At 46.6% G+C, this 15268-nt stretch overlaps 1 protein-coding gene across 7 annotated transcripts in view; it reads right to left on the minus strand.

Moving 5' to 3' along the window:
* Positions 1–170: 170 nt before the first annotated feature.
* LRRC7 (leucine rich repeat containing 7) overlaps positions 171–15268 on the minus strand; it is a 216376-nt gene continuing 201278 nt past the window's right edge. For 6 of the 7 annotated variants that reach the window (XM_080406612.1, XM_080406611.1, XM_080406609.1 and 3 more), the window contains 2 exons: positions 12767–12841; positions 171–8470 (listed from right to left, as the gene is read on the minus strand). In XM_080406612.1, the coding sequence (XP_080262738.1) occupies positions 8363–8470; positions 12767–12841 (183 nt within the window). In that variant the 3' untranslated portion in view covers positions 171–8362. The remainder of the gene's footprint in view (positions 8471–12766; positions 12842–15268) is intronic. The other variant, XM_080406610.1, reaches the window with a different exon arrangement.

A 15268-nucleotide genomic window follows, 5' to 3' on the forward strand; every position in this document is an offset into this window, starting at 1 on the left:
CATTGGAACAATAAATGTTTCCTGTTGGCTGTATGGTTTGGGGTTTTTTTAAGTATACACTGTAATTCAGTTTTCCTAGCCAGTGACATTTATTTGCTTTTCATTTTTTATTTCAATATGCTTCCACATCCTGAAAGTGATACTTTTTTTAGTAACTACTGCATCATGGATATTAATAATATAAAAGGAAGGGCTGGTGGCTTTGTGACTGCCGAGCCATTGTGTCTCTGTCAGGCTGCTCCAGGCATTAGAAATGGGTTTGAAACAGGTACCGGATGGATTCCTGTTGGTGGCGTTTGGTTTCTTAAAAACTACACTGAGTGCTGCCATAAGCACACAGAGAAGGACCAGCCGCCTGTCACTGGAGCTGTGCGGCTGCCTGTACCGCGTGGGTGCTGTGGGCAGCACAGCACATGTGGCCAGGCATGATGCCGGGCCGAGGTGGCTGCCTTGCTTCTGGTATTTGAGCAGCGTTGTCTGTTTTCTCCCACTTTTTTTGCTGCTGTCCCTCTGTACAGCTGCTGCTCCTGACTGTAACTGCTTACTGCTTTGCAACACAGGAAAAGCTTTCAAGTGACAGGTACCCTCATGGAGCTTTAGGGACAGAGGTCTGCCGCACTCTGCCATGCAGCCTCTGTGCGAAGGCTGCCATCGCGTGGATATCCTTCCTGGGGTATGTGCTTATAAGGAGGCAAAAAAAAAGAGTGTAATGGAAGTGTTTTCCTTTCTCCACTTGTCCTTTCAGTAATGCAGCAAAATTTAATCTGGTTCAACCTTTCCAGGTTTTGTATTTTATGTCAGTTCTGGAGACGTTCACTTAACTCATTCTCCGGGTCTTGAGATTTAGCGAGCACCATCCAAGAAGAGCAAGGCTGGCTGAGGCGCCTTGCACGCCGCTGTACCCTGTCACCCTCAGAGAAGGACTGGAGCGTGGCTGGAGCCGCCGCCTGGCGCTAACCTGCTCTAGATGAGAGGGACTGGGGTGGCAGCGGAGAGGGAAGGGGAAGGCGGCTCCTGGTAAACTTACGTGATCGTGTCTGTGTGCCTTGTTTGGGCTTCAAACAGGTAAGAGCTGTTGTGTGGTGGAACTGCTGCTGTCATCCCCCAGACCCTCTCGTGTTTTCCCATCTTGCATACGGATTGGCACCCGAGCAGCAGCTGCTGAGCGGCTTCACAAGCTTGCAGCCACTCTATTTCCGTATGTCATGGCTCACCAGTAGCTACAGCTGCACAAGGGAGGCAGCTTGAATTTGAGGTCTCTGACCTATCTGGTAATGGGAATCGGTCCTTCCCTCTGAGTAAAAGATGACAAAAATGAATTACAATAAGGTGACGGTTTTATTATTTATACCATAAAGAGACTTTTTAATGTTATTCAAAACACTTTTTTAAATACTGAAAAAGTTGGGTACACCAAAGCCGAAAAATGGCTCTGCTATACACTGCACAGCATTGTTTTAGTCCCTGTATTTGTTTTATGTACAGAAGCATCTGCAAAATGCATTCTAAACACAATATGCACCTTACGGGTAAGTGTCATACATGAAATAAAACTGGAAGGATACAACCTGCATGTGCAAATGAACTAACAATATAATTGATTGCACTGAATCAATAGATTTAAAATATAATTTTGAAGTACCTTTCTGCACATAAAATGAAGCAGCTTTCAAGTTCAGTAAGTCTTTATACTGCAAAAAACATTAAGTACATTCACAATCTATGTTAATAAAGTAGTAAATATTTCTTCATTCAGCTTTATTTACATTAATACTGTAATTAAACTGAAAAGTACAGTTAGTCATTTGTAATATAGCAATCTTTTAACACATACAAAAATGACCATTTTCTGTATATAATTTAAGCTCAAAATCACAATTATCTCAAAATATTAATTACAATACAGCCATCTCAATCATAATTAAACATGTCTTTTATAAAATGGTAAAATTTTTATTAAAGTAAGCTGTTGGTTCTGAACTGGATACAGTACTCACAAGTAGAAAACCGAACTGATGAGAGCGTTTGTTCTGCCCAGGGGGTGGGGGCAAAGCCAGACGTGCCAGCACAGAGACAGAGAAGGCCCCGACTGACAGAGATGAAGCCTCGTGTGCTGCAGGGCTGTGCCCGGGCTGTGGTGCTGCGGAAAACACCTTACAAGGGCTGGGGAAATTCTTACGCAATGCAATGACATCTTTCACTTCCAGAATACTCGCTGGAATTGTCCAGGAAGAGGACTGGCAAAAAGCAATTGGTTTTTTTGGTTTGGGTGTGGTGTTTGTTTTGGGTTTTTTGTTTAAGAGAAACTATTTAAATTCTATGATTGGTAAATAGTGTCTTTTTGAAATTTGCTTTTCCATGAAAGTTGCCGCCAGCCGCCCTGCACGCCCTCGGCGGGGCAGAGCGCGGGCGTCCTCGCCTGGCCTCTGCGTGCCACTGCTGTGCCGCACACGTGGCTTGATGCCCGCCATCACCAAAGGTGTTCAAAACAAAACCAAACCACCAATTAATTCGTATCCTATCCAAACTACTGGCCTGAAAGTTGTATCGTTACGTTGTATTCCGCTCACACTGGCAAGACTGACAAGTGAAATTTAATCCTTAAATCCAATTGCCTAAAAATGAAATCATACATCTTTGTGCATTTGCTTAAAATTAATTTTTGAAGGCAGAAGGGAAGAGCGCTGAGGCGGGACAGGGACGTGGTGCACACTACCAGCCCGTGGGCAGGGAGCTCAAACTTCAGATAAAATGTTATTCTCATTTGGGAATCCTGAAACGTAAAATCCCACCAGTTACAGCTGCTGCTAAGGTAAGTGGCAACTCCGCAGCCCTCGACCGCGGCGTGCCAGCGCCTGCTCACGGACTGTGGCAATTGGATACTTGTGTCTAACCCCGTTTCTGTTTTACAGGGCCTGCCTGGCAGTGCGGGAGAGGGGTGGCACGGTGGTGGGACACAGCCCCGCTGCTTGTCAGCTTCCTTCCATGGAGGAGGCTGGGCAGCGCCGCACCCGGGCTCTAGCCCTTTTCCTCTAGGCGGTTACTTCCCCTGAGGCCCAGCGCTCCTGCTGCTGACCTTGCGTCGTGTCTTGAGACCAGAGCCTGCACGCGAGCCGGCTGAAAGGTAGGGTTTGTCATTTAATACTCCCTTTGCATTCACTGTTGCATATATCTCTATCAGATACATACATATATATACACACATCCATAAGTACGCATTTTTGTGATTGCATAAGGTAACTAAATGCTATATTACAAGCCAGAGAGGTTTAACCAAGGAACGTCTTCACCTTCAAAGTGCTTACTAGCAACACCACACCAACCTCCTCGATGTTTTATACTGCAATTCTGAGTTGGACTTTGGGCTCATGAAGATTCGTGGTGGTCTGTAACATGAGGGATTTCACTTTCCAGATGTTCCTGTATGAGCTGGAAATACAGCTGTTAGAGCAGCGTGGCCAAAGGCTTTTCACTCTGTTGGGAAGAAGGCTGCCCTACAACCGCCTCAGCGGTGGGGCAGGCTGGGTGTCCCCAGCGACCCCCCGAAGGGCTGCCTGTGCCGCCCCAGGGATGCGCTGCTCCCAGCACTGGGACCTTGCCCTCAGCTGTCGCTTACATGCTCAGCTTTGTCCTGCGCCCCTGGCTGGCACACCCTGGCCTCCCCCCGGGAGCTAGCATAGGGCCACCAAGCATAGACATGGACATGTTAAAAATATCTTGGAAAACACCAGAGATTTGACGACGTTCATGGTCACTGTTCTGCACAACTGACTGTTAAATGTCAGAGTTTAGCAACACCCAGATAAACACTGCGAGCTGTGAATGGGAAAAGGTGTAAATTATGAAGACCGGTGAGCCCTGCAGGTGTCCTGGGGGGCTGCTCTTTCCTTATTTTGAAAAAAAGCAACTAAGCATTTTGGAAACAGCATTTTTTTCTCCCCCTGCTCCTTTCTTTTATCCCCACAAGAGCTGCCTTGTAACAAGACTGCAGAAAAGCAAATGAGCTCCTGCCCATCTGGCCACGGGGTTTTGGCACAGCACGCTGGGTGGAGGAGGCCCCGCAGGGGGGTACGGCGGGTAGCGCAAGAATGGGAACAGTGGCACTGACCACTGAGACCCTTAAAACTTGTTGCAAAATGAGGATGAGGGAATTACTGTGCAGGCTTCCTTTTCTAATCTAGCCCTTCCCTGAGGAGTGTTAGTTAAGTGTTTATTGCATGGGAAAAAAAAAAAGCCTAAAAAAGCCAAACGGTGTGTTCCCAGCTAACAGACCTATTGCCATGGGAACGCGCGCTGGCGGGGGAGAGCTGCTGGCTGCAGGCTGGACTTCCCCAGGGTGGTTCTAAGCACAGCCCCTTTCAATCAGTAGGAAAATTACCACCAGTAGCTTTACAAAGATCCTGTGTTTGAGTGCTTGCGTTGGTGCGGGAGAGCACTCCGTGGGCTGGGAGCACTGCGCGGCCTAGAGAAGGGGAACCACCTGCGTTTTGAGACTCTGCTTGCCTGGATCAAAATGCATTCACGCGCATGAAAGTGAACCCACACGTGGAGCTCACCTCAGGGTGAGCTGCCACCTGACCTCAGCACTTGCCATATAATTGCATTTAGTAGAAAAAAATAATAAAATACCATAACTACGTGCGAAGCATGTGCATAACGTCATACCCCACCCGTGCCCAGCTGCACGTGGTTGTGTCTGTGAGGTTACAGGAGACCTGGCAGGAAAGACAATTGTGCAAGTTTTTCTGAAGGCCTAATGTAGAAATCCTAAGTAGTCCCATTTAAGTAATTTTAATTGCTCATAATATTACTAGTGTTAGCTAAACATAATTTCAGCCAATTTGAATAAAAATAATGCAAAAAATAAAGTATTTGGTATTTTTGGGGCAGAGTGGGTTGGTGTTAAAGTGTTGCTGCTGTACGTTTCAGCTGGGAGTCCAGACTCTCCCCCAGCCCCTTTTAGAGTGTCACTGGGAGTTTTGGCAGAGTTAGGGACTTAAATGTGACAGTCCACTGCGCTAACTTGATTTTATTGTAATTTCCTTTTGATTATAATTCATTAATGAAAGCACTCTGCAATCTCGAATCATAGTCCTGCACACAGCCCCACCGGTGATGCCACTGTGCTTCAGCTCTAACAACTCAGCCTGCAGAAAACCACCTGAGCTCAGAGTATGGTATTCACAAGCGCCAAAGCTCACTTGCTTTTTCCAGTTACCCCATTTTTACCTGTCAGTTGTTACCTGGCAGAGCCTACTCATCCTTCTTGTATCTGCAACTCCCAGCCACAGTTCTGGTGCTACGTATGGAACGTGTACGTGTAATGCTGCTGCGTGTCTCAGGAGCCCGCCCTGGCATTGTGCTTGCGGGGAGCAGCTGGGTGCATCGTGTGCTGTATGGTGTCATCGGACAGTGGTGCAGCATCATTGGAAGCTGCCACAGTCACTTACTGCGTTTCCCTGCTGGAAGTGGCATCCAGGGAAGGGTCTCTGGGCTGGGGAGCTGTGCCGTGGTGCAGTGCCTACAGCGTGCGTAACAGCAGATGTGCCGCTTCATCCTGCACGGTCACCCTCAGAAGAGTGATTTTCCGCATGAAAAGACAAAAGGCAGCTCCACAGAAGAATTTAATGCATAAATGTCTACTGAGGGACCGAATTCCCATTCAACATAAAGAAAGTAAAAGCTATGTAGGTGTCCACAATTTTCTGAACTGGATATTGAAGAAATCCTTATTTCTGCGTTCAAAGGGCAGTGATGACTTCAGAATGGAAGGTTTGGCCTCTGAAAAGCCATGAATGTTAGAAAAGGTTGAGGAGGGCTCTGCGGTTTGACAGCACATGATGAAACTACATCCATGTGCTAGAAAACTGAAAGCAGAAGACTGGGCAAACAACAATCCAAAACCAAATCTCATGAATTCAGCAAGTTTTTTTAGCTTGTGGTATCAGGAAGATTTAAAAATTTGCTGAAAAGTATTAACTGTCTATTAAATCTATGTTCTGAATATCATAAAACCATTTACTCAAATTGTAAATTTTTGGATCGGCTGTGGCTCACTGTGGCATCTGGTGGTACAGAAGCTCTTCCAGCCGGAACACTCGCTTGGATAAGGTGAAATTCATGGGATGTGGGAACCTGCTCAGTCAGCTTGGAATTTATGTTTTGTTAAAGTTTATACTAATACACTTAATTGTTCCTGTTGACTGAGGAGAAAAAGGGAGATGCAGCCAGCCGCAGCACAGGGAACTTATGCGCCAGTGTGGAAGTGTCACTTCCAAGTGACCATGAAAGAAATCCCCGAGCGGAGCAGAGCGGGGCTGCAGCTCCGCAGTGACGCAGCCCGTCGGTTCAGTGCCACGGCCTGGCCGGGCTCTGCTTCTCACCACTGGCCACAGAGTCCAGAAAGAAAGAAAGAAAAAAACCCCACAAACCAACCAGAGAAATTATAAAGTTGGGGCTTCATAATAATATTAGGGGGTGGTTCCTACTATACCTATTTGACTAATTTGTAATTTAATTGTTAGGTATGGGTTATTTTCTCTCTCCTGTGTGCACAGGTGCTCTTCAGCCACCCGAACCCAAAGCGAGTGCTGGGCAGCTGGTACCCTCAGCAGGTTTCTCTTCCCTGACTTTGTTTTGCTGCAGCCCGGCGAAGGCCCTCGCACCCCAAGCTCCTGTGTGGGAACGGGCAGTGCCAGCGCCTTTCGGTGGTGCCAGGGATGCTGGCAGCGCCTCCCACAGCTCAGCCCTCCCGCTTGCTGTGCACAGGCCGGCAGCAAACCCCCACAGAACGTGCCTGCACCTCTGGGAGCAGCACTAGGCCCGCAGAGCAGAGCAGACGTGGGACATAGTGGCTGTATTGGCTTTTGAAATTGAGTTGAATTTGAAATATAATTACCTCAGTCAGTGTGCACTTGCTGGGAAAAAGAGGAAGGTTTAGGAATTTCTACAGGCTCTTACACGCAGAAAAGGAAAATGTTTGTGGCTGTGCCCTCGTGCTACAGCTACACTCCTCTGACCTGGGTTTTTCGGGGTGTTTCTAATCCAGCTGGAAAAGGTGCAGGCGAGCCTGTCCCTCCTGGAGCAGGTGCTGGCTCTCCCTGTTGTCCCTTGCCATCAGTGGCAGCAGGTCAATGGAAACTGGGTCCCCTGGAAAAAATCTGGTGGGAAATTTTCTTACATTTTTCCCTCCTGCTGTCGGTTACGGACACCTGGTCTGCAGAGCTGAACCGCCGGCAGCTTTGCAGTCCTGTGCTGTCAGCGCTCCCCGTGGGGACAGCGCCCGGGCTCCCACCTAAGGGCTCCAAACCGCACACTTCCGCGGGGTGGCTCGGTGCCACTCGCTGCTCCCCTGCAGCGTGGCACATCCGGGCTGAATCTGCTCCCATTAACGAGACTGTGACTGAAGGAAAGGATCACATCGAGGTTAAAGCCTCGCTGATGGTGGGTGCAGCGAGGCTGGGCAGCAGTGAAAATACAGACCAGTGTAAGACTGGGGCAATGGGCGAGGTAAGGAAAGGGCCTGCAATTTTAAATTAAAAAGTTAGGTAATAAGATTAGCAGCAACAAAAGGGGTTCTACTGCCACCCGTCACAACCTTCTTCCGTTTGTGAAGCATACCTGTCTGAACTCCCTGCGCGTCGCTTAGTGTGTTCACACGGAACCAACTAGAAGTGTCAAATGAAAGGAAGTTAACCAATTTCCGTGTAGGTTATTTATATCTAGGTCCCAGAGTTGACAGTATAATTTATTAAGTATCTCACCCTGTATAGTGACATTTTTTTACTAATTAATATGGAGCCAGCTATACACACTGCATATGTACAGGTATTTTCATAAGGCATATAATATCTTTGCATTGAAAATAAATGAACATTATTAAATTTAATTTAATATATACTTTCTTTGAGGTGTTTATGAAAATATTTTTTCTCTATATTTTTGTATGTGACATGATAGAAATATTTCATGGGAAGTACAGGTTAATATATTTTATCTTTATAAAGGCATATACAACTTTGAGGCAGTGTTTCTGATGGACAGCAGAATTCCTAAAGAATTTGTATGTGCTTCTGTGTTTTGAAATCATATGAAATTGACTTTTAAGAAGTAACTTGGTTAAAAAAACGCACCAATGCACAGCCAGAGGCTGACAATTAAAACTAATACATAGCCACATGAACAATATTTTATATAGTTAATATATTTTTTCCAAGATGATTGGTACTAACATAGAGTATTATACATTTGGCACTACTGTTTGCCATTGGTCCAGCAATTGGCAAAAAAATTTGTTTCCTATGTATAAATCTGTTTGAACATTAGATCTGGCTAGACATATTTACTATTTATAAAAAAATATTTAGACAGTAAGCTCACGTTGAATAACTAGGTCTACTGTATTCTGGAAACTCTTCAGTAGTAGCACAGCTTTCTCGTGTTCCATATGTACAAAACTGTGTCCGTTCGCCTGTAACACAAGGACAAGAAAAGAGAAATCAAATGAGGTATCAATTAGTGTCTTCATTTTGGGGCAGCAAAGGGGCGTGTGAAAACTAAAACCAAGCCTAAAATAAATGGTTACTGCGTTAACGACCTCCTGCAGACAGGGGTTTGTGCCACTGAGAGAACACATTTCTGTTGGGCAGATGCTGCACCCCGTGGCCTCGGGCAGGGGCTGAACTAGCTGAAGCCGGGGCTCCTTTCCAGCTCACATTCTTCCCTGACTCTGGGACATCCCGCGTATTTGCTGAAGCGGCAGTAACGCTGGGGTGTAAGGTTCTCAAGCACTGTGAAAAGCTCAAAGTTCATGCTGCCAGGACGCATCGCCGACAGCAAAGGTGGGCTGCGGCTCAGAGCAGGCGCAGACATTCTGCATGTGCAACGAGGGAATAATTACTGGATACACTGTTCTGCTTTCAGGCTAACCAAGTCCTTCCATTACTTGCCAGTTAGCATGCTAGTTAAAAGAGTCGAATTTTAAACATAATTGCCAAGGGTTGAGTGTGATCAATAAGCCAAAGCAGAAGATACAAAGTGAAAGACTCAAGCGAGCCTGCGAGGCCATCGGACCTGAACGGGGTGCCGCTCTCTGCAGACACCTGCCACCCCGCTGGCCGTGGGAGCCTCCAGACGCCCCCCGGGTGCCCTGCTACAGGGGGGGCCTGCAGCGGGCACACGCTGCCCCTGCCCCCCCCCACGCCCCAGCCGGCCTGTCCCCGGGGCCCATCGCTGCAGGCCGGCACGGCATGGCACAGCGCTGGCTCCGGCAGGCGGCCAGGCTGTCCGGGGTGGAGCGGGGCTCCAGCTCCCAGCCGTTCTGTAAACGTGCTGCACTCCCGCAGCACACGTGCATAGCTGCCTTAACTAGCGTGTACACCAGGTTAGTGATGCCTTCGTGCTTCGGTTAATAAACTACCCCTGGCTGTATTAAAGGCTGCCGGGCCCGGAATGATGGTTACAGAAGGGCAGCACACACAGGGCTGCAGCGTCACCTGGGCAGGAAGCCCCTGAGCGTGGTGGCGCTTCCTCGGCATGTGAAGGTTCCTGCGCAACGGTATGGGTTGCTGCGAGCTCTGGCGCCAAGCGCTGCACGGGTACGGCAGCGGGCAGGCAGAGAAAAAGCAGCAGCCACGCAACAGTGACAAGTAGCTCACACAATTAACTACAGCACACAATTAACTACATTTGCCCTGAGAAACAGGAATACAGATTTTGGGCAGGAAGTTTCAAAGACATTGATTTATGAGCCACAGTTGGGCACCCTTCTGGCACTCAGTTTGAGGCCAGCTTGGACTCTCACGTAATTCAGAGGGAAACTGAAAAGGTTTCAGTTTATTGGCCACACAGCACTGGGATCTGTACTGCTCATTCGCAGAGGAAAAACAGTAACCACCTGCAAAGAAACCCGAGAGCAGGCCAGCTCTGCCTGCCCCCAGCCGCGCGGTGAGGGGCGCGGGAGAACACGACACGTTCAGCTCTTGCTAGTGGAGAAACTTCTCTACAGGGAAGGTTTCTCGGAGGAAGAGGGCTGCAAGGGATACACATCCAAACATTCCTAAGCAGGTCACACCCAGAGGGATTTGTTATTCAACATATAAATTAATGATAATCAAAATCTACTTCTTTCATTCCTGCTGTGGTCTCACACCCCTCACAAAATATGCGATGAAATCTGCACTTATATTTACACATTGAGTTACTATTTGGTTCTAATTATTAGAATGGTTTTTAGCTGAATCATGGAGCCACCAAAACACGATTTCATAGAACTGAAGGGCAGCCTTTAACATACGGTGGAAAAATTGTGTGACATGGCTGACAGAGCTGCTCTCCTTGCTGACAGCTGTAGCAGCCATGCGACTGTCCCTCCTTAAAAGTCACCTATTAAACTGCTGCTATTTTTGTAACAGAAAAATAATTCCTACTTATCAAATCATTTAAGGGCAGAGGACTAAGACTGAGAAAACACAGGAAGGTGGTTCCTCCCTCGGAGTCCCAGCAGAAACTGGTGTCACCACCAGTGGAAGACAAGCGGCAGAGATAGCACCAGAGCCAAAGAGCAGAGATGATGGGTGAAGAGGAACTTCCTCTGATGCAGTAACTGGTGTGACAGAGCCCTGGTCTCTGGCAGGGGGTTGTCCCATGGGATAAATGCAAACAGAGGTGATGGTAACAGTGGAAAATGGGGGCGGAGGTGAAGTGATGCTGGTGACTATCAGCAGTTTCAAGTTCTGTTGCCTAGGGGACTGGATACTTTCAGCTGAAGGCGTTGCTTGTATCTGAGACGTAAAACATCCTTCATCACAGTTAGGTTTTTTCCTCTGTTAATTCCTTCATGAGATTAATGACCGCCCTTTTACTTGCCACAATATAAACGAACACCTGGTGCTAGCTACTAAGCATGGGCAGAAGTAATTGCAAATGAAAGCAAAGTGTTCTTGCCAGAGAACTGGACGTGATGTGCGGAGGGTGACAAATGAGAAACCCTGCTGAGTCTAATCCATGATCCTACAAGAATGCCAATATGCAACGTCAAACAAACTTCATCAACCTGATTAATATATAAGGAGAGTAAAAACTGCTGTCCCCCCAGAAATGCAGCAGTACCTTAAATGTGACTCTGTAAATATACGTAAGTGCTCTTAGTTCAGGAACACCTGCTGAAACACGAGAAATCCCAGCTCCTGAGGGCCTGTTGCCCATCAGAGGAAATCACCTGGCATAACTATAGCTAGAAAATAAAGGCAGGTCAAAAGCGTACGGCTTTGACAGAGACACGCGAGGGGCACACACGCAAGGGGCCTGACCCTGTGCAGAACACCACGGCCCCCGCACCACTCCGTCAGGACCACTCGCTGCCGTATGCCCACTGCGTCCCCATGCAGGCAGCCCCCTCACCTTATTTTGCTGTTACTTTTTAACATATTTTACTCATTTTTGTTTCTCAGATCAGCTTTCAATATAGCACCTTGAGTATTCTAACTACCTCTGTATTCTGCATTTTACTGGTACTGGAACATAGTAGCCATTAAACATGCGTTGCCTGCTGTAGACTTCAGAGCTGGTGAAGTGCGGTGCCTGGCAGGGGGGGCAGGGGGAGCGAAGGACAGAGGGAGGCAGGAGGGGACAGGCTACCGAAGACATTTGAAACACCTTTGGTTTGCTGACTTCCTTCACACAAATGATTGAAACACAGTTAACTTCTTACCCTACCAGTGGGAATGGCTGTAAGGACTGTTACAAGCCTTTCCGACAACTACAGTGTGACTCTCTTCCGTTTGTCAGAAGCAGCTGCCAACAGCAACGCCTTTTCCAGGCTTAACAAAATAAAAACCCAAAATCAACCTCGCAGGACATGGTAGAAAACGCTTTTCTACATGGATGCTGTTATTTTCTGTGAATGAGGAATTTGTGAAAGGTATGTTCAGCAATAGCCTGCCTTTCTATTTAGAAGTTCACTGGAATGCAGAAAATACTTGTTACAGAAACAAAAAAGAAAACAGAAAGCTGAGATTTCTCTGTAAATTAGGCAGATGCTTCCATGATCCAGCATGGATCCAATAGTGGCTGTTTTTCATGAGAGTGCATTCAAAAATGCTGAGGCAGTGAAAGAGAGGCAAAAATACTGCAATTCTGTCAAAAAATGTGACGACATAGCTCCTTACCCCAGTGCCAATCAGCTGCAAAGGTAAAAACTAAACACGCCTTGCTTTGTCATATACTACACTTGCGAAACTGCTTGTAAAGCTCCTTCCTCCCTGCACCACTGGTGTGGAGAAGCCGGATACGATGTAAGGATTATTTTGATTTTAGAGTTTAAACGTGTCACCTGGGTCCTTTCTGTGACAGGTTATAAGCATTAACCCTTTCCTGCAGTGCCACCCCCGGCCCCAGAAGGCGGGTGCTGGCAGCCACAAGCCTTACTCAGCACCCCTGGGGAGGGAGCAGGCAAAATGCAGGCTGGCCTGGCTCCTGGCTGTGCTGCGGACCCTCTGCTCTCAGGGTGCTCCCTGGGTGTATTTCAGCTCCCCGCCAGTCAGGCAGCACACCCCAGTGCCTCTTTTTCACATCCTCAGTTTGCTTTCGAACAGCTTTATTCCTCCCAAGACCAGCTTTCAAAAGTACTGCGGTAACACTGGCATAACTCAATACTGAACTCCTGTAACAACACCACGAGCAGTTAACTTGTACTGAAAACAGCGTCACTGTACTTCTAAGACGCAAAGACTGAGCTGAGTTACAAAGCAGTTAAATCCATCCGTACCTGGAGGATCTTATCGCCAGGCTGGAGCAGGCTGGATGCTGGTCCGTCAGGCTGAACCCTAGTAACAAAGATACCCTATAAGTCAGAAGTAACAGAGGTTAGGATGCTACACCAAGAACTAGTTCCCAAAATACAGGTGTCTCCCTAACTGGTGTCTGGGGGCTTTATATACTCTGGCAATGGTCTAAACACTAAACTCGTTTTTTGATCTGATTGCAGTCAAACACTAGTATGGGTTTGTAGCAGCTCTCCATGACCTTCAGCTGCTCATCACCCGACAGACACATAATTGTGGGCCATTTGAAACTAAGATTCCATGTCACAAAATAATGTCCAATATGAACATGGCAAGAGTAACAGGGTTATCAGGAGGATAATTAAAATGGAGCAAGCATTGATTGCCCACACAAGAATAACGCATACCATAATCTATCAGTGACCTTTGTTTACTTCCTCTAAGAAAAAAAAAAAAGTTTAAAAATAATTTCTAAAAAGTGGTCTCGCTATTCAGCCCTTGAGATATTCAGAACAATGGTCTGTAGGACTGGCACTTAAACCAGTGTCTGATGAGTGAATGACTTTGAAAAGGGAAAAGTTATTAAGTAATATTTTTAGATTTTTTTTCAGAATTTCAGCAAAATACGTTAATAAACCCCCAAATCAAAGATGGAGTTCCTAGGTGATGAGCACATTTGAAATATTTCCCATACAGCTCATGCTGCCCTTACTTCTGTCCCTCCCCCTGCTGTGCCTGCCCCGTGCCGGGGTGAGCACTACGCAGGCTAGAGCCGAGCTCAGGCTGACCCTTAGCCACTTACACTGCTCTCACAGGCACCAGAGAAATTCCCTGCTTGGTATCACCATGCAAATCACGTAGGTCCTTGAGGGATCTGATAGCCTTCTGCAGCAAGGTACTGTCCAGGATTTCTATTAACCTTATAAAAACCTGAGCTCCTCGGGAGCAGAGCGATGGGCTGCTTAAATTTCATCCACGTGCCATTAACTTGACCCAAGTCTGCCGTTCGGAACGACCGATTGCTTCTGTGCGTTTTATGCTTTTCCTGTCCTTTCCTTGCCAAACCAGCAGCGTGCCAGGGCAGAGGGGTATCGTCAGGCACCAGTGCTCACTGCCATCCCCGCTGACCCCACCTCACAGGCAGAACAGTACCCTACGTGCAACTTAAACCCAGCGCAAACGACTGGCATGTCTGACGAGAGAGCACCTCCCTCTTAGCGCCTCTGTGATATTTAAAACGTGATAAATCTGACTGAACGGTGCAGGCAGCAACATTTCAGAGTAACAACACAGAAACATACAGCTGTAAATAGTGGTCTGCACATTACCGGTGCAGACACATTCACAGTGGGATACAGACTCTTCTTTAGTAATTTCAAGCAAGGGATAGATGGCATAATACAGCTTAATTCTAGCATCACACACTGAACTGTGGAATAAACCCATAACGTTATAAAGTGTAATTCTAGTGTGCAGTCTCACAGAAGGACATCGAAGTATGTATGTTTTAAGGGAGAGTCATTAAAAAGCCTAATGGTTATGTCATTAAATGGAACTACTCTTGATGTCCAAAACAGGGATTGTCAATGAGAAAACTGAAAGGAATTAAGACTGTGTTAGATTTCTATTTCCAAGGGTATTTTACATTTCCAGTTAGCTTTCTGTTGTAATTCCGAGTGATGGGGAAATGATTTTATTTAATTTGCCTGCAGATCTCAAATTTTTGAGAAGAGATGGAAAAGACAGTTTTAATTTCATCATTTGCCAAACATAGTATTTATGGAAGTTATGACTGTCTCTTACTGAACCCAGAATATAAACTACAAGAATATGTTCTACAAAGAGATACCCATAGTACTTGTTTTTCAACAAACTCCAGTCAGTTTTACTGCACAGAACAGGTAAATTCACAGGTCTAAGAGCCCACTTCCTAATCCCAAAGCCCCGTGTAGCTGATAGTCACCAGGTGTTGTGTTTTTACTAGGCTTCCTTTTACTGTACAGAGATTTATCAGCCTCTGAAACATGCAATTCCCAGAACGACTACTGAGTCTCCCTGGCCCTCACATGTACCATAACGGTGACATGTTTAATTCCCAGTACAGAACACAAGGCTGCTTCCATGGTGTGTGTGAGGCACCAATGATCTCCAGGCCAGGGTCCAGCCAGGCCGGTTTTATTCGGCATTTCAGCTACCTAGCGATGCTATTACTGGTTTAGTATCCCCTCTAATGACTTTACTCAAAGTCAAATCAGGGGCTATATTGACTCCTAAAAGAAAAAAGTGAGAGAGACAATTCACCAGAAAACAATCTGAAAAACTATCTTACACATGGAATATAAGGCAGACACCTATGTGCTTTCTGCTTTGATTCTCTAATCTTCATTAACCAGGGGAAAAAAAAAACCCACCAAAACCGAAAAGGCAGCGAACAGCACTCCCTTAACAAAAAAAAAACCCAACTAGTGAGGCACAGGAAAAAACTT

Source organism: Falco punctatus (genome assembly GCF_963210335.1).
Source record: "Falco punctatus genome assembly, chromosome: 11".
NCBI classification, from domain to species: Eukaryota; Metazoa; Chordata; class Aves; order Falconiformes; family Falconidae; genus Falco; species Falco punctatus.